The 27,675-nt window shown below is 39.2% G+C and overlaps 1 protein-coding gene and 1 long non-coding RNA gene across 2 annotated transcripts in view; one reads left to right on the top strand and one right to left on the bottom strand.

Moving 5' to 3' along the window:
* Window positions 1-967: 967 nt before the first annotated feature.
* On the bottom strand, window positions 968-27,342 carry ZRSR2 (zinc finger CCCH-type, RNA binding motif and serine/arginine rich 2). Its single transcript, XM_037020495.2, has 11 exons — window positions 26,916-27,342; window positions 26,448-26,527; window positions 17,914-17,995; window positions 13,128-13,236; window positions 12,835-12,921; window positions 10,068-10,106; window positions 9,384-9,499; window positions 7,472-7,685; window positions 4,948-5,003; window positions 3,957-4,066; window positions 968-1,877 (listed from the first exon to the last, which is right to left on the bottom strand). Exons 1-11 carry the CDS (start codon window positions 27,149-27,151, stop codon window positions 1,399-1,401), a joined length of 1,608 nt encoding a protein of 535 aa, XP_036876390.1. The 5' UTR covers window positions 27,152-27,342; the 3' UTR covers window positions 968-1,398.
* The window catches only part of LOC140847487 (uncharacterized), a 34,413-nt gene continuing 33,708 nt past the window's right edge, over window positions 26,971-27,675 (top strand). Inside the window, exon 1 of the long non-coding RNA XR_012127550.1 lies at window positions 26,971-27,097. This is a non-coding gene — a long non-coding RNA (uncharacterized lncRNA). The remainder of the gene's footprint in view (window positions 27,098-27,675) is intronic.

Genomic DNA, 27,675 nt, shown 5'->3' with positions numbered 1-27,675 from the left:
ATTGAAAAATTCTGAATTTAGTGACAATTATTGTTAGTGAATCAATTAGATAATTACAGACAATCATTTTTTTTAGTATAAAAAGGCATTTAAAGTTGGGAACAAATCATTAAAATGTATTCTGGACCACATCTTTTCTTTTTATAGACTACAGATTAAAGAACCCTCATTTTCAATAGACATCATTCAAATCCCAATCAAGAAATTTTTCGTATTTCATGACCTTCAGTATTTTGTGCTTAAGTCCTTACTTCCAAATCTCAAGTTGCCAAATGCCACATACTTTGAAATTCAAGATACCCAGTAAGTCAATGGAAAAGCAGCTAAGAAAATAAAAAATTTATAAGGAAGCATGAGAGCATCTTTTTTTATGATCTGAAATCTAAGAGCAGTACTTTGCCCTAAGCCTTTTAAGAACAGAAGGTTCTCTGACCACATTTTTCTTTTTATCAAAATTGCCTTAACACTAAACATACTCAGTAGCAATGACCCTAATGTTCCTGACAATGACAGAAATAATTTATGTAAGAAACTGCAACACATTAAAAAGTGAATACCCTTATGGAAAACCTCCAGCTGAACATGTGGTAGGAGGGAGGAGGAAAACGAACTCTACCCTACAGTACATTAAAATGGAGAAAGTGAATTTTAAAGTAAAACTTCAGCTTTTACATGTAGAAAAATCCAATAGATTATTAAAGGGTCAGTTACCAAATTTAATGGCCATTAAATGCAGAAAAAAGCGTTTGGTTTAGCCAATAGGAATGGACAATTGAACCTAAAATTTACAAAATTGGCAAAGATTAAAGTAACTGGGTGTTGTGAGAATGGCAAAATTTGATAAATTTTTTCTCATCTTTGTGGAAGGCAATGTGGAAATACTTCAGCATTCATATACCTTGATGTAATTCATCCTAAGGAAATGATCAGAAAAGTGTGAAAGTATGTCAGGAAATCTACCACAGGATTATTTATAGCATAGGATTCTTTAATAGTGAAGTTAAAAATAACTTAAAACTCCAACAGTACGGATATGATTAAATAAATTGATAGATCCACATTATACAGTGAGTAAAAACACAGGAACAAGGCTTAGAATATGACAATGTTTTGTGGGGAAAAACACATTCATTTGCAGCCACAATTGATCTTTGTAAAAAGTACACACCTATAAGAAGAAAAACAGCTAATGCACCACACTCCAGTGTCAACTGGTTATCTTTGAGGGTTAGGATTACAAGTGATTTTCATGTAATGTATACATTTTATGTTTTATCAGAGAGTTAAAGTAAATAAGGTTCCAGACTACCCAGGGTTCTGCCAGACCTGTTTAACCCATTTGGGCTCAGAACCCTTTACTCAATTATGCAGCAGCCACAGTAAGATACATATAATCATTTAAGAACAAAATAGGTTTATTTTGGATTTGGGACTATGAATGGTTCTGTCCCTACTACCTGACCTCCTCCCACCATGACTCCTGGACCTGGAGGAGCTCTGGCTCTGGCTGCCGTAACGCTGACTGCGGTCCCTTTTCCTTCCTCTACTTTGGGACCTGTGCCTTCTGTGACTCTGTGAGGTGTGTTTGTGGGATTTCGTCGTCCTGTGATTCCTCCTCCTTTTCCTCTCCAGTTCCCCGTTTCTTAGGTAGCAATGGGCTGTACTGGGGCTCCTCCTCCGCCTTGGCCTGCTGGAGTATTCATCGTGGCGGCCTGGCCTCTCTCTCTTTTCCGAGTTCTTCCCAAAGGAGGAGGCCGTCCGATCTGGAGACAGGTAGATGTCTCTATTAGCCTCCCAGAATTCATTGTTGGGGTTTCTGAACACATGAAGAAAGTTGCAGTGTTTTCCTCTTGGACATTGTTGTATTTCAAATAAACCTGCAATGGCACAGTGAGGGAACAGCATTTATTACTGGTACTTTATTCTTTTCAGAAGGTACATGTCTGATGGTCAGGAATGACAGAACTATTTTCTCCTGTGAATTATTTAAAAGGGATTACATAAATTAATGTCATGGTTTTGGTCCACAGAATTTGAAAAGTGCTCAAGCATGCTAACAAATGGCACTGAGAAGTTTTAAATAACCAGACAATCCCATTCTCCTCCTGGATTATGGTGGGGAGTGCAACTGTACAGATAGTGACATTTTTTCTAGGGTTTCACCATCCCAATGATCGACGACAGTGCAGTGCCTCATTAACACTGAAGAGCCAGCCCTTGGAGTCCCTGTGGAGGGCACGGTGGTGGCTGGAGAGAACCACTGGCCAAGACAGCAAGCCTTTATAAGTTGAGGATTCTATATTTTCTTCACACTTTAAGAAATGATAAACACTGGCCTAATGCTTTAATAAATTTACCAACTGCTTTTAATAGGGAAGATTATTGTCAAAGGTGAAACCTATTTGAGCTTAAGAGATCCTTCTGGAGTTTTCAAACTTTTTTTAAAGCAGGAAATGCCCCAAATACGGAAAACAGTTAAAAGTGAAATACCTCCACACCACACACTTACACAAAAAGTCAAAATGGGTCTTTAATGTAAGAAATGAAACTTACTATAAAACTCTTTGAGGAAAACATACAACTAAAATCCTTGTGACCCTGGGCTGGGCAATGTCTTCTTAGATATGACACCAAAAGCACAAGCAAAGATAAACGGGATTTCATCAAAATTAAAAACTTTTGCGCTTCAAAGGACACCATCCATATGAAAAGACAACCCACACAATAGAGAAAATACTTATAAATCATAACCACAGGAAGGGACTTGTCTGTAGAATATATCAAGAACACTTATAACCCAGTAATAAAAAGACAACCTAATTAAAAATGGGCAAAGTGGCTGAACAGACATCTCTCCAAAGAACATATGCAAAGGACCAATAATAGGACACAAAATCATGCTCAACCTTGTTAGTTACTAGGGAAAATAACAAAGTGTTATTTAGAAACAAACACGTAAAACAGTCTCCTGCTCTGGAGGAGTCAGAGTCACACTCCGAAGCACCTCAATGAAATTACACTGGATTCCAGGACTGACAGAAGTCACTGCTTTTATGGAGAAAACAGTTCCATATCTCAGCCCCCCAAACTTCAAACAAGGCATAATAGTTCTGCTTTTCCAAAGCAAGAAAGTCTGAGGGTTTTTTCCTTCAGTAAGTGGTTTTAGTGACAGCATCCATTAACACCAGGTTGCCAAAGATTTACTTTACAAATTAGAGTTTTAGGTACAAGGTTTTGAGGAGGTGAGTGCAAAGCAAAGGTTAAGGGAAGTGCTGCACCCTTCACCCCAACCCAGGCATGGACAGTTCCATTTTTGCCTCCTGGGTATTTCAACAGAAAGCATTTGCATTAAGCCCATCTCAGAGGAAAAATAACCAGGTCCTTCAAAAGTGCTGGCTGCTCAAGGGACTGACTCATTTCCTGATTCAGTGGCCGCTGTCCCATGAGTCAGTTGGACTGAATGTGCCCTTACCAGACCCCACAACTATAATCAATCTCCACTGCCCAAAAGCATGTATTTCAAGTAAAGCAGGACATGTTATATAGGTAATGTTTTAAGCGGCAAAAATGACAGAAGATTCATTAGGGATAATGAAGGGGGAGAAACCCAGACAGATCAAGCGAGACGAGCCAATGAATAGAAAACACCTCTGAAGCGGGGACAGCGAGAAGATGGCCTCCCACAGGCACAAGTTCTTAGGCTTCCTGAACTTTCAGAGCCCAGGCCTGAAGATGAGAAGAAGGGATTCCAGCTCTGATTCTATTCTGATACATCGGGACCTCAGTCTCATCCATAAAGTGACCTGCAAGGTCTGTTACAGATCGGAAATGTCATGTCGTTTATCTAAGGATCTGCACTCATCATCTACTGCATGAGGCAAGAACACTGTTTTTCCATAACAATGTCCCATTATATAATGGTGAACTGGGGTAAAAATCATCATGCTGTATTTTACCGCAAATTGCCATTTTCCATCGGGTCACTGGGCAGAATTCGCACTGAAGCTGCCGTCCTGCATACCATCGTCCATTAAACAGAGAAAAGGCTGCTTGGCATTCTTCTTCCCTTTAAACCACAAATAAAAGGATGCACTTTACAGTGACTCTCTACTATGAAGACTAGTCTTTTTGTTAATTAACACTTTAGTTTATTGTAGGACCCCCCCCCCTCCACCAGTCCACTCACTACTTTTCTATTGAGTGCCCATTAGAGCATTCAAGCTCCTGAAGTTAAGAATTTATTCAGGAGCCCTTTTACTAACCCTCGGAGAGGTTCTGATGCATGGGAATTGGCTTGAGTCACAGCTTCTTAAACCCTAAAAGACCGGACCATTAAAAATGCAGAAGTGTTTTCCATTGTCAGAGTCTCATCTTTCTCAGCTAGGACTGCTGTTCTTATTACAATGGCTAATTTAACCCATTAGCCACAGCACAGCCCAGACAAACATCAAGACCAGCAGAAATGGTCCACTAACCGCTCTCTTTGTGGGCCAGATGCACACTGACATTACATGGGCTTCAGCTCCTGACTCTTTTGATTTACACTCTTCCATTCTCTGCTAGGTATCCCTTTCCAGTTTTTAGTAGAATTAATAAAATTACATGAGCAAAAAAAAAAAAAAAGACTATATTGTAAAAGATTCTAAACTATGTAAGTACACAAAGAATGAAATACAAATGCATTATTTTAAAATCCCTTCTATATTTTGGTATCAGCTCTTAACATTTACTTTTTAAAAAATGCCATGCATGTGAAAGCTATATATTCAGTGGTGAAACCTCAGATGTCAACACAGTCCCAACACTATATCAAAACATGAGGACGACTTGGTGAAGGGGGGAGCCTAGTAAACATAATGTTCCTCATGTAATTGTAGATTAATGATACCAAAAAAAACCAAAAAAACAAAAAAAAAACATGAGGATGTTTATGTTCAGAATACTCACAACTGATATTGAACATACACATTGCCCCTCAGGTGAGGTTCCAAGTTGCAGCTGACCTAAGGAGCAATGAAGAATTCTATCACAAAGAGAAATTAAGGAAAACAAACCCCAGTCATCAAATGCACTTTGTCCAGGTGAACATTGCCAAAAGTAGTTGTTGACCGAAGATGGCAAAGTCCAGAACCCCTCCCCGCCTACTTCTGGCATACTTCAGCACACAGCAGCACTGTAGGCCCCAACGACTGAGCCCCGCTGACCAGCTTGGGTGTCTTTATAGATAGGAAGTGTTTCACATGTGCATAAAAATAAAGGGAACAGAAATCAACCCATATGTACATCACCCAGAGGTGAACACTTACATTTTCTATTTTTGACTGACAATGTTTAAATATGTAAAACTAATTAAAGACCCAGTTGAAGCCCTTCCAGCCTCTTCTCCCTCTTCCATCATAGTCCATACACACGTGCACACACACTCCTATCTACACACACACATACACACACATATCCACCTCCACACACAGGCATCAACACACATCATATGTGGGCCATATAATGTTATGTATAGGCATATCCATTATGTATATACAGGTATACACATGTACACAAAATCTGTATATATATTAATATATAGTACTTTTTGTACATTTTATCATTTTATATAAATAGTATTTATTCCACATTCTTTTTTCAAGATATAATCATGTAAACCTGACTCCTTTTTAACTACCCCGTGCTGAATATATCAAATTATCCAATTCATTCATCCACTCCTCTCGTGATGGGCATCCAAGCCGCTTCCAGTGCTTGCATGTCCAGTGCTCGTGAACATGTCTCTGGGTGTGAGGGTCTCTCCAGGGTGCATGACCAGGAAGTGTGTGCTGGTCTGTAGGCCACACGTGCCTTCAACTTCACTAGGTTCTGACTAACTGCTGTCTGAAGTGGTTTACTAATTCACACATCCTCGCCACATTAAAAGAATTTATAATTTTTTACCTGATAGGTGTGAATATTTCATTTTAATATGCACCATTCTTATTACTAGTTAGGTTTTTGAATATCTGATCATTTGCCTTCAATGACAAATCTGTTTTTACATAATGATATAAAAAGGTCCTCAAGTATTCATACCAATGTTTCACTTTTATTTTCAAAATGACTAATTTTACAAACTTGTCCCTGAATTTTTCATTAGTGTATCCAAAAAGAGGCAGGGTCCATACTCAGTTTATACCACCACCCTTTGCAGGAAGACTAGAAGGCCCTGGGAGGCCATGTCAGCTGCACCATGGACCCTAGAATCTAGTGGTTCTCAAGTGGTTATTAACTTTCCATGATGAATTCAATGCTCTGGAAGCGTTCCTACTACACATTTACTAAACAGCTTTCCATTTATAACTGCCAATGTGATTAGCATGAGCTTGGCTGATAGAATTCTGAATAAAAGAAAAGAAGTATGCCATAGTCAGTGGGGCAGCCTGTTGCAGGTAATGGTGGAATTTCCACTAACCAGTCTGCAGTTTTCAAAGCAGCTCTACCACTAACTTCATGGAAGCAGTATGATGTAGGGACCCCATCACACTGGATGTAGTTCAGTTCTCTTACTTTTGGGAGGAAGAGGCAGGCAGAGGTTAAGTGACAGGTTCAAGAGCACAAGGCTAGTTAGAGCCCGCTGGCTCCTCAGTGGCACCTCTACCACGGTACCCTGTCATGTGTGGCCGGGTGCACCCACTTCAGTGTGCACTGGTTGTGCTAAGGAGTGGTGCAGAGACCAGAAGACGCATGCAACAGAAACAAAGGGGAAAGAGCAACTTTAAGCGAATTTTTAAGAATTTTGAAATCGGATAGAAATATAGCCTTGCATTTCATGAGTGCTGCTGATGAGGAGTGGCTCTGTCCTTGGCTATTCCAACTTTCCCCTGTCATTTCCAACTAGCAGGAAAAAAAATCCACAATTTCACTCCTTTCTTTTTCCAAATTATAGGACATTTTCCCTACCCCAACATAACAAAATCATTCGGGTTTGAATCTGATCAAATCACAAAGAGGCTTCACTGTCAGGATTCAATGACTGGGCCCCAGGAGCACCAACAATTACCCTGAACTTTGCCTCAAGGAATGCTTGAGGCATTGGGTAGCTCCAGAAGGACCATGCACCTTGGGTGGAAGCTGCAAGCAGGCACCGTCAACAAACACAATGACAAAGTGGGTGAGTGGAGTAACTGGAGTGGTGGGTGCCGCACTGCGAGGACCTCATGCAGAAGATCCACAGGCTGGAAAAGAGGTAGACTGCAAAGGCACTGATGCCATAGAAGATCCTTCCCAACCTAGACCCTAACATCTAGGAAATACACTTGCACATAGTTCTGACCTCATGCTACCACAGTGGCAATGGAGGATGGTAGAAAGGGAGAGAGAAGGAAGGAACGTTTGGCGCTTGCCTGGGCCCGTGCCCTCCTGTCCCACTGGGAGCCTTCATAAGAAGAGAACCGGTTCCCCCTTCATGCACGCTGTGCATGCCCACCTTGAACTGGATCACTTTCCCCACGTTCCTGAACTCGGGGAGCACATCAGCGTAGAAGTCCAGGAACTGCTGGTAGGTTTCCTCTTCACTGTACTCCAGGCTTGCATCGGGGTCATAGTCGTCCCTTCTGCACTGCTCCATCCCAAATGTTGTAAACATGCTTTTAATAAGAAGTGTGGGACTCGAGGCTGGGAAATTGTGTTTACGTGAACACCTGCATAAGAAAGAAAAACAAATTCAGTAGTCCATTTGTTAGAAACTACATATAAAAAGCTTGCTTTAAACTTTTAGATAAAGACTCAAGTAACTTTGTTTCAACTTAATTGTAAGACACTGAACTCCATCCAGATGTCAAATTTCAACACTTAACAAAACTGTTCTAAGACTGAGCAATATATGGACTCCCATTAAAATGTAAAGTTGGGAATTATTTCCAAGTTCATATGCCATTCAGCTGTCTTTTTGAGGAAGTTCACAAAGCGTTATACATGTGAAAGCAAAGAGAAAAAGAAAGCCCACTGGCATGAGAGACTGTGGTAACAGGCACAGAGTCATATGTGGGATGCAGGAGAGTGAGAACGATACAACCCTGCTTCTATATGATCAATGCTTATAGGATCATCTAAGAGTTTTGAGCTAATGGAACAGTCCAATCCCATATGTGTACAGCATTTCATAGTTTGGGTGGCACTTTTCTATTATTTCCTCTGATCCTTACAATCTATTAGGATAGTCAGAGCTAGTATTTTCCCCAGTTTGCAAATGAAGGAAGCTGAGGCCTTCTTTGTGAGATGCACTGACCCCAGTCACATGGCTGGTAAGACAGGATCCAAGATATACATACAGTCTTGTGCCTATTCAATATATGGTATGATAAATGTAATTGTATTTTTATTTAAGGAAGCAGGCTAACCATTATGAAGAACAATTTTCTTTTCATAGTTTAAATGGGACCAGGCTGTACCTGATTTTTTAAAAATTCATTTTTATGAGTTTACTTTCTTATTTACTTCCTTCTCCTAAAATAAAATGAGAAAAAATATAGCTCAAGGTTCCCTATCATGAAAATTTTCCTAATTAGTTTTCTAGTTAACAAATTGTTCGAGACAAAATTTTTAGGGAGGAAAAAAAAATCAATCCCAGAACTTGGGAAGAAAAAAGCTTAAGAACCAGGCAAACATTGGAAAAAAACAATGGCCCTAAAATGATTAAATGTTTAACCATTGTACTAACCATCTCTGTGCCTGGTGAGGTAATGCATGCAGAATGCCCCACACACCATGCCCAGCTCAGAGATGTGCAATCAGAGTTCATTCATGTATAACTTTCTATTTTCCAAACTTTTCTATTTTGGACCCTCTTATTTAGTTAAAGACCTTATAACGAGGTCCGTCTTCCCAAGGATAGCTACTGACAGCACAAAGAGCAAGGATTCAACCTGCCTGGCAGTGTTAGCAGTGAATCAGAACTTTACGGGTGTGAAGCATATACAGAATTAAACAAAGAACCAACTTAATGAGGCTAAAATTCTGCTCATGGGATTATTACATCTGAATGAACTTGGCTCTAGGTCTCAGGGTGTCACATTGAGTATTTATGAGTTTTAGAAGAGAGCCAAAGTCCCCGTCTAGAGAAAATCCCCACTTGGTGTGGAGACAGTCCGTGCAATCTGAGTATATTGAAGGCTAGGCCTACAACCCCTACTGAAAAGTCAGCTAAGACAAAATATCTGGGGAGGCAGTCTAAAGCTGTGCCTATGGTACTTCCAACTCAAGCTGTGGTATCTAAAGCTGTGGTACCAGTGCCTGTCAGTACTTCCAACTCAAGCCCGCACAGCTCCCAAAACAGAGGACTGTAACACCTCAACATTTTGATTCATTTAATTCTGACATGATAAAGCAGAATTAGTTACCTATCTCCAAATCTACAAGCTCCTGTTTTACTGTAGAATGGACAATTGGCTCGATCTTTCTCCATTATGAAGTCCGTGGGTGGTTCTGGGTTTTGCCATGTGGTACCATTTTCCAACTGTTGAAAATAACCATGACTTTACTGGTGGTGTAACAATCCATGAAGAATTCAATGTTTAAAAGGTATTCAAATATTTTGGCCTAAAATAAAAATGGATTCACTTAAGAATATACACATTCAGGTTGTAACAAGCAATCAAGACTGTCCAAACAACTGTCTTGAGACACAAATTGTATCTCCCTCTTGGCTCCCAGTCACTGCCCTCTGGCTACCAGGAGCAGTCACCAAGGTCTCTCTCCTGGGCATCCATTCTGAAATGGGTTAAAGCACTCTAACATGCCCACTTGGCAGCAAATTAAACTGTCTGTTTTGGGGTAACAGCCTGTGAGGTTGCTTATGTACACTTTGAGAACTATAACAAGTATGGTCCACAGGAGTAACTCAATATAACTTGCTTTTGTTCAATAAACTTCTGTTGTTGCTGTTTAAGTCACAGAGCCCCAAATGTGATTCTGTTACTCAAACGTGACCTAAATAGCTTACCACAAAATTGACATGACTGAAGAACTGTTTTTAAAGAAGTGTTCGCTGGTCTCAAATTCTTAATGAAAGGTTTTGAAAATACCTCATTTTCAGCCTGCTCCAACATCTTCTGCACAGCTTCCTACAAATGATGCAAACACAGGACTAATGAAAACCTGGAAGTCAGGTAAGTCACATCTGGTTTTCTCTGGTTAAGAATCTCAAGTGTAACAAGTGAAAAAAAAAACCAAATCCACACATACAAAAGACTTTAGGGTCTAATTTGCTGTCTATACAGCACACATCTCCTGAAAAGTGTTCAAAGGATATAGAGCTGAGAATTTTTATTCAAATAGGACATTTAGTAGCTTGCATCACAAAACATAATCTTATAATAGTTTCAGCAACAGTACTATTTAGTACTTTTGAGCAAAGATATCACATTCTAGCTGTGAAGATGAGGTGAATATAAAATGCAGTGAAACCTCATACTGATGCAACAGAAGCTAAATTATGACATGAACAGTGTAATTAGGATTGATGAAGAATCTCAAAATTCTCAGTAAGACAGTGGAAGTCCTGCAATATGCCAGTAAATTTTGACCTCATTGTCATTTAAACAAATTTTAAATTATGTTGGACAGACTTTCTTCCCTAGACCCTTAAAGCATTACCTAAAAGACTCGTCTGTCTAGCTGCTTACTTAAGAACTCTACCTGATCACAGAAGGGTGCTTGGTCACTCAGTGTGCCCCCAACGGAACTCCAGCTCTTCCCTGCCCCCACCCACCTAGATGCCCCGTATCTGTCACTGGTGCTGCCATCTGCCAAACTGTTCAGACTGAAAACCTGAAAGTGGGACTTGAGTTCCCCTCCCCATCCATTCGATCTATTAGCTACAGTCCTGTGGTAGCAACATACCCCAAATCTGTGTACTTATCTTTATTAAGCCCTCCACTCATCCCCAGTACAATCATATCCTATCCACAACAGCAGCTTCTACCTGGTCACTCCACTCCACTATCGCCTCCTTGATCAGCACTCAACACCTGCCTCCATTCTTCATACAAAAGTTAGAATGAACTGTTAAAGGTAAATATATAGTAGATGAAGTCATTCCCAGCTTAAAAAGCCTTCAATAACTTCCCATTAAACTTCACATAAAACCCAAACTCCTCCTTCCTTCCTTCCTACCTACGCAGGAGGCTGGCATGCTCTGGCCCTGCCACCCTTCCTGGATTCCTCCCCAGTCCTTGCTGCGCTCGCCTCTGGTCTTTAGGATTCAGGCACACTGACCTTCTTCCAGCTCCAAGCTCAGGCCCCTCCCTGCTCCCTGGACCCCTCTGCCTGGACCCCTCCTTCTGAGATCTTCCCGTCAGGTGGCAGCTCAAACAGGGCTCCTGGGGAAGTCTTCCTTGGGCAGGCAATCTAAAGCAGCACTCCGTACCCCCATCACTCCACCACAGGCTCACTGCTTGCTTGCTTCCCAGCACTGATCCTATAGTACTTAACATGAGCTTCTCTGCGCACTTGGCACCTGACTCCCGCATCTACAAAACTAACTCAGGGAGAGCAGAGACTGTCTTTTCTGCAGCTCTTATCTCTGTTCACTAGAAAAGTAGCTAGCACACAGCAGAAACAGACTGCACAGCCCTTTACATATGCTTAGAATCTACCTCATTTTATCTGTTCCTGTCTCACTAGAGTTCCTTTGAAACAAAAGCCTTGGGTTTTTAAAAGAAGCCTTAGCTTTTGTCTGATGCGAGAAAGACCTCACTTGAAGAACATTCCACTGTTAAAACGGGAATGGATGACTCGCTATAAAAAATGATAAGCTCCAAACAATTTTCCTGCCCCCTAAAAACCTAGCGTGGTCTTGCTTCATCTGGAAAGCAGCACTCAAGTAAAGGTGTTTAAAATTTGCTCAGAAATTAACTGATGGCTTGAGACACAAAATATAAAGGTCACAGAGGCTGTTTCTACCCCGTCATGACTAAGATGTCAACAAATCACTTTTCCCCATTATAAAGTGATTACCCAATTATGCTAGTCTAACTTAGCAATATTATAGAAAACATCCTAATGAATCAGTCAAGGAAAGATGAGCTGCGATATCTTTGAAATAAATACACTGTTAAAGAACAGCAGCAAAATATACCAAAGCAATCTTTAAAAGATCCTGCAAGATGTATGCCGTACAGATTCCTTTTTTGATGGGCAACTGTGTATTAGCTACAATTACCTTTATAGCCCAAACTGGAAAGGAAGATTTAATAACAAAAAAAATTTTCTAATTCCTCAATATTTGAGTTCCTGATTTTCTTCAATCAATTCTTTATGACATGTCATAAGCAGTTAAGTGTCTCATGAACTAAAATGTGGAAACTATACAAAATAATATTCTCTAAGTAAGTCAACCAATATACAACAGAAGCTCAGAAAAACACCATTTGCTCTAGAGTGGTATATAGTATAAAGCAGGGACCAGCTGCCTGTTTTTCTAAGTAAAATGAGTCATTTACCTATCTTCTATGGCTGCTTGCATTAGCACACTGGCAGAGTCGGACGTTTGCCACAGAGACCATACAGATCAAACAGCCTACAGTCTTTACTGTCTGACCTTTACAAAAACGGTTTTGTCTGGTATAAAGTGTAAGATAGGTAGAGTTGAAGAAAAGCCTTAAGGTATCTGCCACAGCACAGATGCAAAGAAGAACACTGTTAAGGACACTATAGTGTATCTATATGCAAAACATGACTCTTTCTAAACAAAAGAAGATGCCCAAACCCTGATATGCCTATAGCTTATTCCCCAGCCCCTGCACACACCACAACTGCTCACTGGGCATTTACCCCTGCAGTGAGAATCACCTGTCTTTCCTTCTTCTCCTGTAGCTTCTGCTCCTCCTCTTCTCTCTCTTTTCTCTGCTGTTCTTCCCATTCTTCCTTTAACTTTCTCTTTACAGGGCATAGAAAAAAAGAGAAGGTGATTTTTTTTTCACTCACTTTTGAAAAACATTTAGGATGTAGAGCAAGTAAATGAAAAAGGTTAACAGCATCAGTAAAATGGATGATACCTGCTTTTAAGTTCAAGATACGTAACTCTTAATCAGAGTTGTTTTGATTCACTAACTCGTTACCTGGTTATCTGATTAATACTATACCTCTTGTTCTTCCTGCCGCTTTCTAGCTGTGTCTTCCATTTCTTTCTTTATTCTGAATTCTTCTTGTGCCTTCTGCTCCCGAAGCAACCACTCCTCATGCAATTTTTGCCTATCAGTGTCATGATGTAATCAAATAAATGGGCATTAGAGTACACATACATACACACACACACACATATATTTGATAGCAAAATGACATGTTTGGGAATAACTAAACTATCATGAAGGATAATTCCTAGAAAGAGGACCAGAAGATATGAGTAGCCATCTTGGAAAAGCACATTTCAGCAAATATCTTCCTTGAGGGTTATGGCTTAAAATCACCACTTCTACATTTCATAGCTGTGACATCTTTAAATAAAACAATGACACTACAAGTTTCCCTCTAGGTTGACCATAGTGATGTTTAGGTGCCAATAAAATGAGTAACAAGTTTCAAAGTGACATCTAGCTTTTCATATTCAGAAAGTACTACCCCTCCTAGTCTATGCATTTTTAAAGTGGCAATTACAGGACTTTGGCACTATGAAAAACTGCCATAAACTTTTGGACTGCTACTCCATAAAGTTGAGACCTCTGTGGTTTGCCCCAAGTACCTAAACTGCTGAAAGAAGGAAAATAAAACTATGTCATGATCATGTCTTTAAAATAAAGCTACAGACATTAAGATGATGAGTTATAAAAATAAATGGCAGGTGTCTATTTTTAAAAATGACCAATTTTAAAGAATAATATTATCTTAAGATGGCAAGTGTCTTAGCTCATATCACAAGTTTCTAATTTAAAGATGGATTAATGTCAGAAATTTATTAGCAAATTGAGTGTCGAAAAACTAGATTGCATTTTCCCACTAAATTTATAAAAGAGAACTGAAATATCAGAAAATTGTTCTCTAGTACTTTAGCAACATTAGGAGTTAACTAAGGTTTTATGTCGAGCTTGAGGACCTAACCACAATGTCAAACACTCGAAGGGAAAATATATGCCATTTCCAACCACGGATTCCAGGAACACATCTTTTAGCCATGATAGAGCCTCGCATATTGCATGTTAATGTTCCCGTGCATGTTATAGGGTATATGTAGGTGTTTCAGTGTGCATAACTCTGATTTATGAATCTTCTGAGAATCCTATTAATTGTATATAAACTGAACCAAAGTACATATAAATCTAAGACCTCAAAAAAGGAAAATGTAACAAACTTTAAAATTAAATAAGTTGAACATACTACTGAGAACTGTCAAACTCTGGGCACATAACTTTATCAATCCCCTACACTAAGATGACTTGACCAAACTCTAGCATGGCTTCTATGTCCCTAGGTGACCCCATACCTCCCCAACACACACATCAAAATGCCTAAGAGAGCTCAGTACTGCCAGGAAAGTGGACTACTTACTCTAGCCAATACCTGATGATAGGCCCCTGCCTTCCCTTAGGAAATTAACTACAAAAGGCTCATTAATGTGAACATGTGTCTCTTACAATTCAGAAGCAACTCTCTCAATGAGCTGAGCCATTCCTTGGAAAGGTAATCATTAGTTAGAATGATTCTCCCCAGTCTCTGTGGGAGGTTAGAACCCTAACTTCCCTAACTGCCAGTAACAAACACAGCAGACCTAGTTACATTTACACTCATCAACCCTTTTGTACTTTTTCACTTTTCTGATTCTACTGAGCCTCTGCAGTCCGCCTTCCTTGTTCTCCTTTTAAAGGTCCAAACTGCCTCTGCACAAATTGCAATGGAGCTGAGCTCTTTCCCCTACTGTCAGGAGTAATGAAATAAAATCCATTCTCACCACTTTAATGTCTGGCTTTATTTATCTTTGATACTATACATCTGCTTTAAAGCCATGAGAATCTCCACATAATTAATTTTCCTGCTTTTCAACAATACAGTATTATGCAACTCATAAAGGAATAAACAAAAATCAAAGGAACACAAAGATACATATATGTGATTTAAAAGAAGCATCTCAAATAAATGGGCAAACAAAAAATTACTTCCCTATTTCATACTATTATATCATCTTCATAACAGAAGTCTATAATAAGCACAGCCAGTTATTACAGCACCTCCTGTCTGACAACACTACGTTAACTTAAGTTAATCTCAATTCTATGAGGTAGGTACCATGATTTTATCTTCATATTTAAGACAAGGAAATTGAAGCTTACATAAAGCAACTTGAACACGGCAAGTAAGTAGCAGGATCAGGACTAGAACACAGATCTGGCTGAATCTCACTCCATGTTCTCAATCACTACGACATGTCTTTAGCATTTGGCTGATTCCACCTATTTATGTGCTTAGGTAGACAACAGGAATTAAGTACAACAAGCAACATTTCCAGCGAACACACTAAACATCTAGAGAGTCTATGAACTTTTTATCTCCTTTTAAAACATTTTTTTATTGTGGCAAAATATACATACCATAAAATTTCTAATTTTAACCATTTTAAATGTACAGTTGAATAGCATTAAGACATTCACATTATTGTGTACCACTTAAAAAAAAACCACAAAAAATATACTAAGAAAAAAAATAGAATATTTTCATCATCTTGGATGGGGGGGGTCTTTTTAAGTCTATGAGGCCAGATATCATGATGAAAGCCGATGACATGAAAATCAAACGGTGGTAAGCAATGCCATAAGCTAACTTAGGACTGACGGCAAATGAGAAAAATATGCATCACACATATGACAGATAAAGGATTAATATCCTTAATCAAGTAATAATACTGCTTACACAACTTAGAAAATGTATCCCAAAGGGGAAAGGTGCAAGATTTAAGAAATCGTAATTAATAAAATAAAACAACTTTTCCCTATGGGACTTTTAAAAATTGATGCCTCGTGTGAGTGAAGGCACGGGGACACGGGCACCTTGATTCACTGTTGGAAGGGCTGCAAACTGGCATGTCCCTTCTATACAGCCATCTACATTTTACATGTACTTATCCGTTCATCTCAGCAATTTCATTTCTAGGCATTTTCCTAAGGAAATAATATGACAATTACCAAGGATATATAAGAATGGATGCTCATTGTAGCTTTTCATATAATAATAAAAAACTTGAATGTAAATTAATAAGAAAAAATAGGCTAGTAATAGTAAATTAATAATTGTAAGTGAATGTCACTTAATAGTAAATGAACTGAACGTCCATCAATAGAGAACTATAAATTATGAACAAAGAATAAATAATGCTACATCCATACAATGGATACTATGTTGCCATTGAAATGGTTGAATTAGGTCTCTTAATCAACAAATACATGTATTTCAGCAAAAATATATATATATAAAAATATGTATAAATATCATCCCATCATAGAAATACACATGTATAGTATACCTCTACTTTCTTAACTTCTTAACAGTGGCTTTCTTTGAGTGTGCTGAGTTCACTGAATCCGTTTCACCTTTTACACTTAATTATTTGGACTTTTTCTTTTGGCTTCTCAAAAATATTTACAAATTAGCAATAAAAGTGAAAAATACTTTCATTTTAAAAAAGGGTGACATCTTCTTCTTTTAGTCCATCAGGTAGAAATTTAAATAGTTTATCCAGGGTATTTTATAAGAAATATTTTGTACAAAGAGATCACACACCTCAAAAAACAAAAAGCAAATAACCACTTAAAAAATGGGCAGAGGAGCTGAACAGACACTTCTCCAAAAAAGAAATTCAGATGGCCAACAGGCACATGAAAAGATGCTCCACATCCCTAATCATCAGGGAGATGCAAATAAAAGCCACGATGAGATATCACCTCACATCCGTTAGGATGGCCAACATCCAAAAGACAAACAACAACAAATGTTGGCGAGGTTGTGGAGAAAGGGGAACCCTCCTACACTGCTGCTGGGAATGTAAATTAGTTCAACCATTGTGGAAAGCAGTATGGAGGTTCCTCAAAAAACTCAAAATAGAAATACCATTTGACTCAGAAATTTCAATCCTAGGAATTTACCCTAAGAATGCAGGAGCCCAGTTTGAAAAAGACAGATGCACCCCTATGTTTATCGCAGCACTATTTACAATAGCCTAGAAATGGAATCAACCTAAGTGTCCATCAGTAGATGAACAGATAAAGAAGATGTCGTATATATACACAATGGAATATTATTCAGCCATAAGAAGAAAAGAAATCCTACCATTTGCAACAACATGGATGGAGCTAGAGGGGATTATGCTCAGTGAAATAAGCCAGGCGGAGAAAGACAAGTACCAAATGATTTCACACATCTGTGGAGTATAAGAACAAAGCAAAAACTGAAGGAAAAAAACAGCAGCAGACTCACAGAACCAAAGAATGGACTAACAGTTACCAAAGGGAAAGGGACAGGGGAGGATGGGTGGGAAGGGAGGGATGAGGAAAAAGGGGCATTACAATTAGCACAGATAATATAGCAGGCGGAGGGAACACGGCAAAGGCAATATATACAGAGAAGACAAGTAATGATTCTATAGCATCTTACTATGCTGATGGACAGTGACTATAATGGGGTATGTGGGGGGGGGACTTGATAATAGAGGGAGTCTAGTAACCATAATGTTGTTCAAGTAACTGCACATTAACCATACCAAAATAAATAAATAAATAAATAAATGAATAAAACATTATCGCTATACATACTCAAATATTTACAGATGAATAAATAAGAACTATTTTGTACAATATTTTACAAAGAAGACCCATACTAGTTTGTAAAGACTTATAGTATTCAAATAAAATAACTGGGTTCATGAGAAATGTTTCAGTCAGTGCTGACCTCTCCATCTCCAACAGCTTCTCTTCTTCTAGTTGTTGTTCAATAAAAGCATCATCATCCTCTTCTTCCTTCTGTGAGAGTCCTGAGGGAGTTTAAATGCTTTGTTAAACTATCTGAGCATTAGAAAACCTTGGTCAATAATTCAGGAAAAAAAAGATAAAATCTTTAATCTTTACAATTATGGTACAAACCTGTCTTTAAAGCTTTCTAATAATAAGGGCTACAGCCACCCCAACCTGCTTTAATCTAAGCATCAAGAACAATAATGGGGGGGAGAAGCCAAGATGGCGGCATGAGTAGAGCAGTGGAAATCTCCTCCTAAACCCATACATATTTTTGAAAATACAACAAATACAACTATTCTTAAAAGAGAGACCAGAAGATACAGGACAACAGCCAGACTACACCTCTTCAGGGTATTTTAGAGGGACTGCTCTAGATGGGAGCACTCCTAAGGATAAATAGATGTCACCAGAGAAAATAAAATCACAGCAAAGAAAGAAGACCAACCAAATACTAACTAAAAGCAAAAAATAAAATCAACTACCCATGAAAGCAGGCAAAGGAAACACAAAAGAGCACAGAATAAAATACCCAACATATAAAGAATGGAGGAGGAGGAATAAGAAGGGAGAGAAATAAAGAAACATCAGACAGTGTTTATAATACCTCAATAAGCGAGTTAAGTAAGACAGGAAGATACTAAAGAAGCTAACTTTGAACCTTTGGTAACCACGAATCTAAAGCCTACAATAGCGATAAGTACATATCTTTCAATAATCACCCCAAATGTAAATGGACTGAATGCACCAAGCAAAAGACACAGAGGAATAGAATGGATAAAAAAGCAAGACCATCTATATGCTGCTTACAAGAGACTCACTTCAAAGCCAAAGACATGCACAGACTAAAAGTCAAGGGATGGAAAAAGATATTTCATGCAAACAACAGGGAGAAAAAAGCAGGTGTTGCAGTACTAGTATCAGACAAAATAGACTTCAAAGAAAGTAAAAAGATAAAGAAGGACATTACATAATGATAAAGGGCTCAGTCCAACAAGAGGATATAACCATTATAAATATATATGCACCCAACACAGGAGCACCAGTATATGTGAAACAAATACTAACAGAATTAAAGGAGGAAATTCAATGCAATGCACTCATTTTAGGAGACGTCAACACACCACTCACCCCAAAAGATAGATCTACCAGACAGAAAATAAGTAAGGACACAGAGGCACTGAACAACACACTAGAACAGATGGACCTAATAGACATTTTATAGAACTCTACATCCAAAAGCAACAGGATACACATTCTTCTCAGTGCACATGGAACATTCTCCAGAATAGACCACATACTAGCCCACAAAAACAGCCTCAGTAAATTCAAGAAGATTGAAATTCTGCCAACCAACTTTTCAGACCACAAACGTATAAAACTAGAAATAAATTTTACAAACAAAACAAAAAGGCTCACAAACACATGGAGGCTTAACAGCATGCTCCTAAATAATCAATGGATCAAAGACCAAATTAAAATAGAGAATAAGCAATATATGGAAACAAATGACAACAACAACACAAAGCCCCAACTTCTGTGGGATGCAGCAAAAGCAGTCTTAAGAGGAAAGTATATAGCAATTCAAGCATATTTAAAGAAGGAAGAACAATCCCAAATGAATAGTCTAACGTCACAATTATCGAAACTGGAAAAAGAAGAACAAATGAGGCCTAAAGTCAGCAGAAAGAGGGACATAATAAAGATCAGAGAAGAAATGAATAAAACTGAGAAGAATAAAACAATAGAAAAAAATCAATGAAACCAAGAGCTGGTTCTTTCAGAAAAAAAACAAACAAAATAGATAAGCCTCTCGCCAGACTTATTAAGAGAAAAAGAGAATCAACACACAATGAGAAAGGAAAAATCGTGATGGACACCACAGAAATACAGAGAATTATTAGAGAATACTATGGAAACCTATATGCTAACAAGCAGGAAAACCTAGGAGAAATGGACAGCTTCCTAGAAAAATACAACCTTCCAAGACTGACCAAGGAAGAAACAGAAAATCTAAACAAACCAATTACCAGCAAAGAAACTGAATCGGTATTCAAAAAACTTTCCAAGAACAAAACCCCTGGGCCAGATGGATTTACCTCGGAATTTAATCATACATACAGAGAAGATATAATACCCATTCTCCTTAAAGTTTTCCAAAAAATAGAAGAGGAACACTCCTAAACTCATTCTATGAAGCCAGCATCACCCTAATACCAAAACCAGGCAAAGTCCCCACTAAAAAAGAAAAATAAAGACCAATATCCCTGAGGAACATAGATGCAAAAATACTCAAAATATTAGCAAACTGAATTCAAAATACATCAAAAGGATCATACACCATGACCAAGTGGGATTCATCCCAGGAATGCAATGGTGGTACAACATTCGAAAATCCATCAACATCATCCACCACTTCAAAAAAAAGGACAAAAACCACATGATCATCTCCATAGACGCTGAAAAAGCATTCGACAAGATATAACATCCATTCATGATAAAAACTCTCAACAAAATGAGCATAGAGGGCAAGTAACTCAACATAATAAAGGCCATATATGATAAAACCACAGCCAGTGTCATACTGAATAGCGAGGAGCTGAAAGCTTTTCCTCTGAGATCGGGAACAAGACAGGGATGCCCACTCTCCCCACTGTCATTCAACATAGTACTGGAGGTCCTAGCCATGGCAATTAGACAAAACAAAGAAATACAAGGAATCCAGATTGGTAAAGAAGTTGTTAAACTATCACTATTTGAAGATGACATGATATTGTACATAAAAAACCCTAAAGACTCCACTCCAAAACGACTAGCACTAATGTCAGAATTCAGCAAAGTTGCAGGATACAAAATTAACACACAGAAATCTGTGTCTTTCCTATACACTAACAATGAACTAATACAAAGAGAAATCAGGAAAACAATTCCATTCACAATTGCATCAAAAAGAATAAAATACCTAGGAATAAACGTAACCAAGGAAGTGAAAGACCTATACCCTGAAAACTATAAGACACTCTTAAGAGAAATTAAAGAGGACAGTAACAAATGGAAACTCATCCCATGCTCTTGGCTAGGAAAAATTAATATCGTCAAAATGGCCATCCTGCCCAAAGCAATATAGAGATTCAATGTAATCCCTATCAAATTACCAACAGCATTCTTCAACGACCTGGAACAAAAAGTTCAAAAATTCATATGGAAACACCAAAGACCCTGAAAAGCCAAAGCAATCCTGAGAAGGAAGAATAAAGTGGGGGGGATCTTGCTCCCCAACTTCAAGCTCTACTACAAAGCCACAGTAATCAAGACAATTTGGTACTGGCACAAGAACAGAGCCACAGACCAGTTGAACAGAATAGAGACCACAGATATTAACCCAAACATATGTGGTCAATTAATATATGATAAGGGAGCCATGGACATACAATGGGGAAATGACAGTCTCTTCAACAGATGGTGCTGGGAAAACTGGACAGCTATATGTAAGAGAATGAAACTGGATCACTGTCTAACCCCATACACAAAAGTAAATTTGAAATGGATCAAAGACCTGAATGTAAGTCATGAAACCATAAAACTCTTAGAAAAAAACATAGGGAAAAATCTCTTGGACATAAACATGAGCAACTTCTTCATGAACATATCTCCCCGGGCAAGGGAAACAAAAGGAAAAACGAACATGTGGGACTATATCAAGCTGAAAAGCTTTTATACAGCAAAGGACACCATCAATAGAACAAAACGGTACCCATCAGTATGGGAGAATATATTCATAAACGACAAATCAGATAAAGGGTTGACATCGAAAATATATAAAGAGCTCACACACCTCAACAAACAAACAGCAAATAATCCAATTAAGAAATGGGCAGAGGAGCTGAACAGACAGTTCTCCAAAGAAGAAATTCAGATGGCCAACAGACACATGAAAAGATGCTCCACATCCCTGGTCATCAGAGAAATGCAAGTTAAAACCACAGTGAGATATCACCTCACACCAGTAAGGATGGCTACCATCCAAAAGACAAACAACAACAAATGTTGGCGAGGTTGTGGAGAAAGGGGAACCCTCCTACACTGCTGGTGGGAATGTAAATTAGTTCAACCATTGTGGAAAGCAATATGGAGGTTCCTCAAAAAGCTCAAAATAGAAATACCCTTTGACCCAGGAGTTCCACTTCTAGGAATTTACCCTAAGGATGCAGCACTCCAGTTTGAAAAAGACAGATGCACCCCTATGTTTATCATAGCACTATTTACAATAGCCAAGAAATGGAAGCAACCCAAGTGTCCATCAGTAGATGAATGGATAAAGATGTGGTACATATATACAAAGGAATTTTATTCAGCCAATAAGAAGAAAAGAAATCCTACCATTCGCAACAACATGGATGGAGCTACAGGGTATTATGCTCAGTGAAATAAGCCAGGTGGAGAAAGACAAATACCAAATGATTTCACTCATATGTGGAGTATAAGAACAAAGAAAAACTGAAGGAACAAAACAGCAGCACAATCATAGAACCCAAGAATGGACTAACAGTTAACAAAGGGAAAGGGACTGGGGAAGATCGGTGGGAAGGGAGGGATAAGGGTGGGGAAAAAGAAAGGGGGCATTACAATTAGCATGTGTAGTGGGGAGGGGGCACGGGGAGGGCTGTGCAACACAGAGAAGACAAGTAGTGATTCTACAGCATCTTACTATGCTGATGGACAGTTACTGTAATGGGGTTTGTGGGGGGGACTTGTTGAAGGGGGTAGTCTAGTAAACACAATGTTCTTCATTTAAATGTAGATTAATGATACCAAAATTTAAAAAAAAGAACAAGAAAGGTAGTAGAAAACACATTAAATTAAAAAAATTAATCAGTGGCTTCATTGCAATACTCTAAAAGATGGTGGGGTGTGGGATAGCACATTCATATTTGCAGAAGAATGGCAACTAAAAATGTAGAAAAACTTCAGTAGCAAAGTTATCACTTTTGCAACACCCACTATAAGACAGTTCAGACTAAGATGCTAAAAACACTGGATGAAAGCTTGTTAGGAAGAGGATATTTACACATCTAAAATATCATCCCAAGGGAGTAGCTATTATAAAGGGAGAAACATTCTTTACAATGGAGCTATCTGATCGGCAACCCTTCTTTTTTTAATTGAAGTATAGTTGATAGACAATATTATATTGGCTCAAGTATACAAAACAGTGATTTATCAATTACACCCATTAGTAAACCCTCATGATTGGCAACACTTTAACCACAGTTAACATCACCAAGAGTGAAACAACCTGACATTACAAGTCCCCTAATATATGTAATGAGAGAGAAACAGTATCAGCTTTGTATTATTTTGCCATAAACAGTGTAACCTGAGGCTAATCAGGAGCAGAGAAATCCAGAATGCAGGGCATTCCACAAGACAAATGATTTGAACTTCTCAAAATAATCTACCTTGGTTTGGGAAAGTTTAAATATGGCCTGTGAATCATACCATTGAATTACTGTTCCTTTACTTGGGTGCATGTTTGTGTTGCGGTCCTTATTCTTGGGAGATGCAAACTGAAGTATTTAGGGGTGAGGAGTCATGATATCTGCAACTGACCCAAAAAGGGTTAAGAAAAAACTTCTATGTATGTATCTAAAGATAGAGGAGAAAGTAAGGCAAGATGTTAACAATGGGCAAATCCAGGTGAAGGGTTCATGGATGTTTATTGTACCATTTTTTCAACTTTCTGTATATTAGAACATTTTGAAAATAAAGACATGGGAGAATAATTTTTAATATAATAAAAACATATCATCGCTTATTCAGAATTTATATTTGAGAAAATGAGGAAAACAAGCAATCTTAAGGAAATGTAACAAGATCTCAGACTTAAAACAATTTTGCACATGTCCTATATATTAAGTATACATCTAACCAAAAGCACACTCAGTCCTAGATAATTACAACTATTTACTTTTCTTAAGCAAGTAAACTTTATTATTTCAGCACCTGAAATTAAAATAGGTAAAAAAAAAATTACAGGATAAGTTCTAACTCACATAGAATAATATCTCATTATTCAAATAATTAAATGATCTAATAAATGTAAAGGGCCTTCCAGAGAACTCTGTACAGAGGCTATTACTGACTGACTTACAGAGGTACACCCATAGGCTAGACACCGCGTGGACGCAGCTGATGCTCAAAACTATCTGTTGCCTGACTCACCCAAGCCCCATCCTCCCTCAAATCAAGCTCACACCCTCCACAGAGATGATGACTAACAGTTTTGGGTGCAGGATTTTCTCTACCTGTACAACTAAATTATATGCAAGGATACACGTAAGTACAGTATATCTCACTGTATTATACATCTAACTATATATGGAATCATGCTATATGTTTGCATCCTGCTTTTTATACTTAATGTTACCTTAATTTCTGACAAAGCAGTTCATTTCAGGTTATTTCAAGTAGAACTGGTGCTAAAGAGGCTACCTATAACTGAGAGGTCAATATTCCAGAAATTTCCATCTATCATTTTCTAACTCACTCTTACAGCAATTCTTACAGAATATCCCTATAGTCTAGCCTTCTGGGGAATGTCTGCCCATCCAGTGAGTGCTACAATGAACAGCAGTGTCTGGTAGGCCACAGTATTCATGAAGCACCAAGTAAAGAATTGTGACTTGGAGTGGGCAAAAGTTGGAGCTGTCATCCAGAGATAAGTGCTTAGTCTTGAATCTGCCGCTAGCCATACAATCCTGAGCAGATCAGTGACTGCATCTTTCAACTGATTAAACTGCCAAAGGCCAGGATCCACCTGTCTCTCCACTAAGACTCGCTCTGAACACACTATGCAAAGTCAAAGGGTGAAAAAAATCAATGCAACACAAGCAACAGCTGTAGGAATTTAAAACAAAGAACAAGAGGAAGAGTCTTAAAAAAATAGGTATGTTAGAGAAAAAAGGTTAAGGGAACAAAGTAGCTGAGATCTTTAAGAAGGGTTGGGGGAGAACACCAAGGGCATCAGTAACTCCAACCTACTCTGTTTTTCCTTTTATCCTTCATGCTTTATCCAGTGGACCAGCTTTCAATAAAAGAGAGATGCAGGTAAACAAAGTGCACCCTCCATTCTAAATATTCTCTAAATATTCCAAGTATCGCTACTAAAATAATTACTGGGCCACTCCAGTGGTAAATAAAACCTCTCTGGCTATATTTCTCAAGGCCCAAGAATCCTAGTTACTTGAGACCACAGTTTGTGGTCTTCAAAAATTATCTATGATACATTTCACAATATATACAAATAGTGAATCATTCTGTTGTACACCTGAAATTAATGTTATGCTGTAGGTCAATTATACCTCAAAAAAGAAAAATAATTTGTCTAGTATAATTTAATTTGCATATTCTGCATAATCTGCACGGCAACCATTACAACCCAGTACTGCTGTGTGATTTCATTGCTTACATCTGCATTTATAACTAGTATGTAATTTTATAACTGAGTAGCACTTATTTCATGTATCAAGCAGGCAGGTTTAATATATAAAGGCTAGATTTCACCATGGGAAGGCCAAATGACACTACTGTCAGATGAAGGTTCCGCAGTATTTTTTTTTTTTTTGAGAGGGCATCTCTCATATTTATTGATCAAATGGTTGTTAACAATAAAATTCTGTATAGAGGACTCAGTGCACAATCATTAATCCACCCCAAGCCTAATTCTCGTCAGTCTCCGATCTTCTGAAGCATAACGAACAAGTTCTTACATGGTGAACAAATTCTTACATAGTGAGTAAGTTCTTACATGGTGAACAGTACAAGGGCACCGCAGTATTTTAATAGAAATAAAAAGTGATAACCACAGGGCAATAGCAGGAGCATTCCAAATTCCATCAGTACCAACTGTTTCACATTCTCCCTATTGTTACATTAACATAGATTAGAATTTCACTGGATATGTAATTTCACTTGGTTTTATAACTTGTAAATATGTTGTTTTACAAATAAGAATTTCATAACTAGTTTTATGCTTACATGTAATAAAATAATATATTAGTAATGAGTCCACAAAGGGGCGTCTTACATTACTCAAGTTTGAGAGAAACTTGCCTAAGTCCCAAACCCTCGACTCCTGCTGATTTTACAAAGAAAAATATTCAGCACACACTTATCATGTGCAAGGGCTGTGCTAGCGGCTCTAATTCATGCCTGCACCTATAATGTTAGATATTTCATTAATACTAACATATAACCAGTGGGCGATGATTCACCGTGCGTTTCCCTCTACGGCGCGTTAACACTGTTTCTGAAAGGGGTCTAATATACCTTTACTTGGGATGCAGTAGTCACAGCAATATTTTTAAAAATCAGAATAAGTACTTGGCTGCGTCCTGACGCTGGGGCTTCAAGTTATCAAGGGAGTGGGGAGAACAATTTCATACATGGAAAAGACGTGGAGGAGTCCATTACCTGAGTCCCTCAATCGGGCGAGTTCCTGCCGACGTCTCCTTCGTTTCTCCTTCTTCAAGGCGGCCCTGTACTTTCTGCGGCTGTAAGATGGAGCCACAGGCACACAGCAGCGTCACGGGCCGCCCTGGCACCACTGCCGGGGCCCCCCTCTCCTCGCCGCCCAGTGACAGGAAACAGCTCGGGGGCTCGGGAGTGCAATCTTGCTTCCCGTGCTTTAGTTACAGAACGTACACTTACCATCGCCGCGCCACTCCACACGCAGACTGCAGGTCATCTCCATCCCGCCCCCCATTTCTGTCCTCGCCCCCGAGCGCCGTGACAGTCGCGGGCACGCCCCGCGCAGGGCTTCTCCTCCTGCGGCGGCTCGCTTGCTTGGTCCGTTTTTCTGCCCGCACGCCCTCCACTCGCCCAGCCTCGGCCCGCTCGGTCCCCTCTTCTCGCCCGTTCAGCTCCCTCAGCCCAGCTTACCTCGGTTTCTCTGGAATCGCCCCGAGGACTTCCATTTCAGTAACGCTGCGACTCTCAGGGTAATGGACTAAAATGGGGAGCGTAACAAAGAGCGCGCAGGCGCAGATGTCGCACAGCCTTCCGGTTTGGGCGGGTGGCGTTCCTCTGGCCCGGCGGACCGTAGACAGCAGGGTGAGGATTCGGTAAGTGGCTCGTCTTCCAAAACACTTCGCAAATAAATATCTCCTTCCTAACATTCCTACCTGGTCCTGGAAGTAATTCTTCCTTCCTGGCGCTTCCCTACTGCCTTATCACTAGCTTTCCCCCACACCATAGTGGGGTGTCTTGTGGCCGGGAGTTTAAAATCACCTGTGTCGCTCTTTTGTCTTCAGCCATTCACCAGGCCTCTGTCTCACGGCTGCCCGCCTGGCCTCTCAGTCCCCCGTATCCAGGCTCCGCCTCCTCCCGCGGCTCCACCTATCATCGCCTCAGACAAAGCTCGAGCCTCCGCTCCATTCACGCCCACCGGCCGGCTTGTCGGTTCTCCCGATTCCTACAGATAAATCAAATTCGGGGATTGCGAAGAGGCAAGCGCTGATCCCAGGGAATTTACAATCTAAGAGGCAGAGAAGGGCTAATACATAGATAAGACAGAATGGCAACTAAGTTTACTTAACATAGTCCACCTGGGGATTCAGGGAGAGCTTTCTGATGCCTGAGTTGAGTTTTGAGGGAAGGTGGCCTTTACACGTATGGAGAAGGGTAGGAATGGAAATGCAGG

The sequence above is a fragment of the Manis javanica genome, chromosome X (assembly GCF_040802235.1).
Source record: "Manis javanica isolate MJ-LG chromosome X, MJ_LKY, whole genome shotgun sequence".
Taxonomy (NCBI): Eukaryota; Metazoa; Chordata; class Mammalia; order Pholidota; family Manidae; genus Manis; species Manis javanica.
This window is presented reverse-complemented; position numbering and strand designations above follow the sequence as displayed.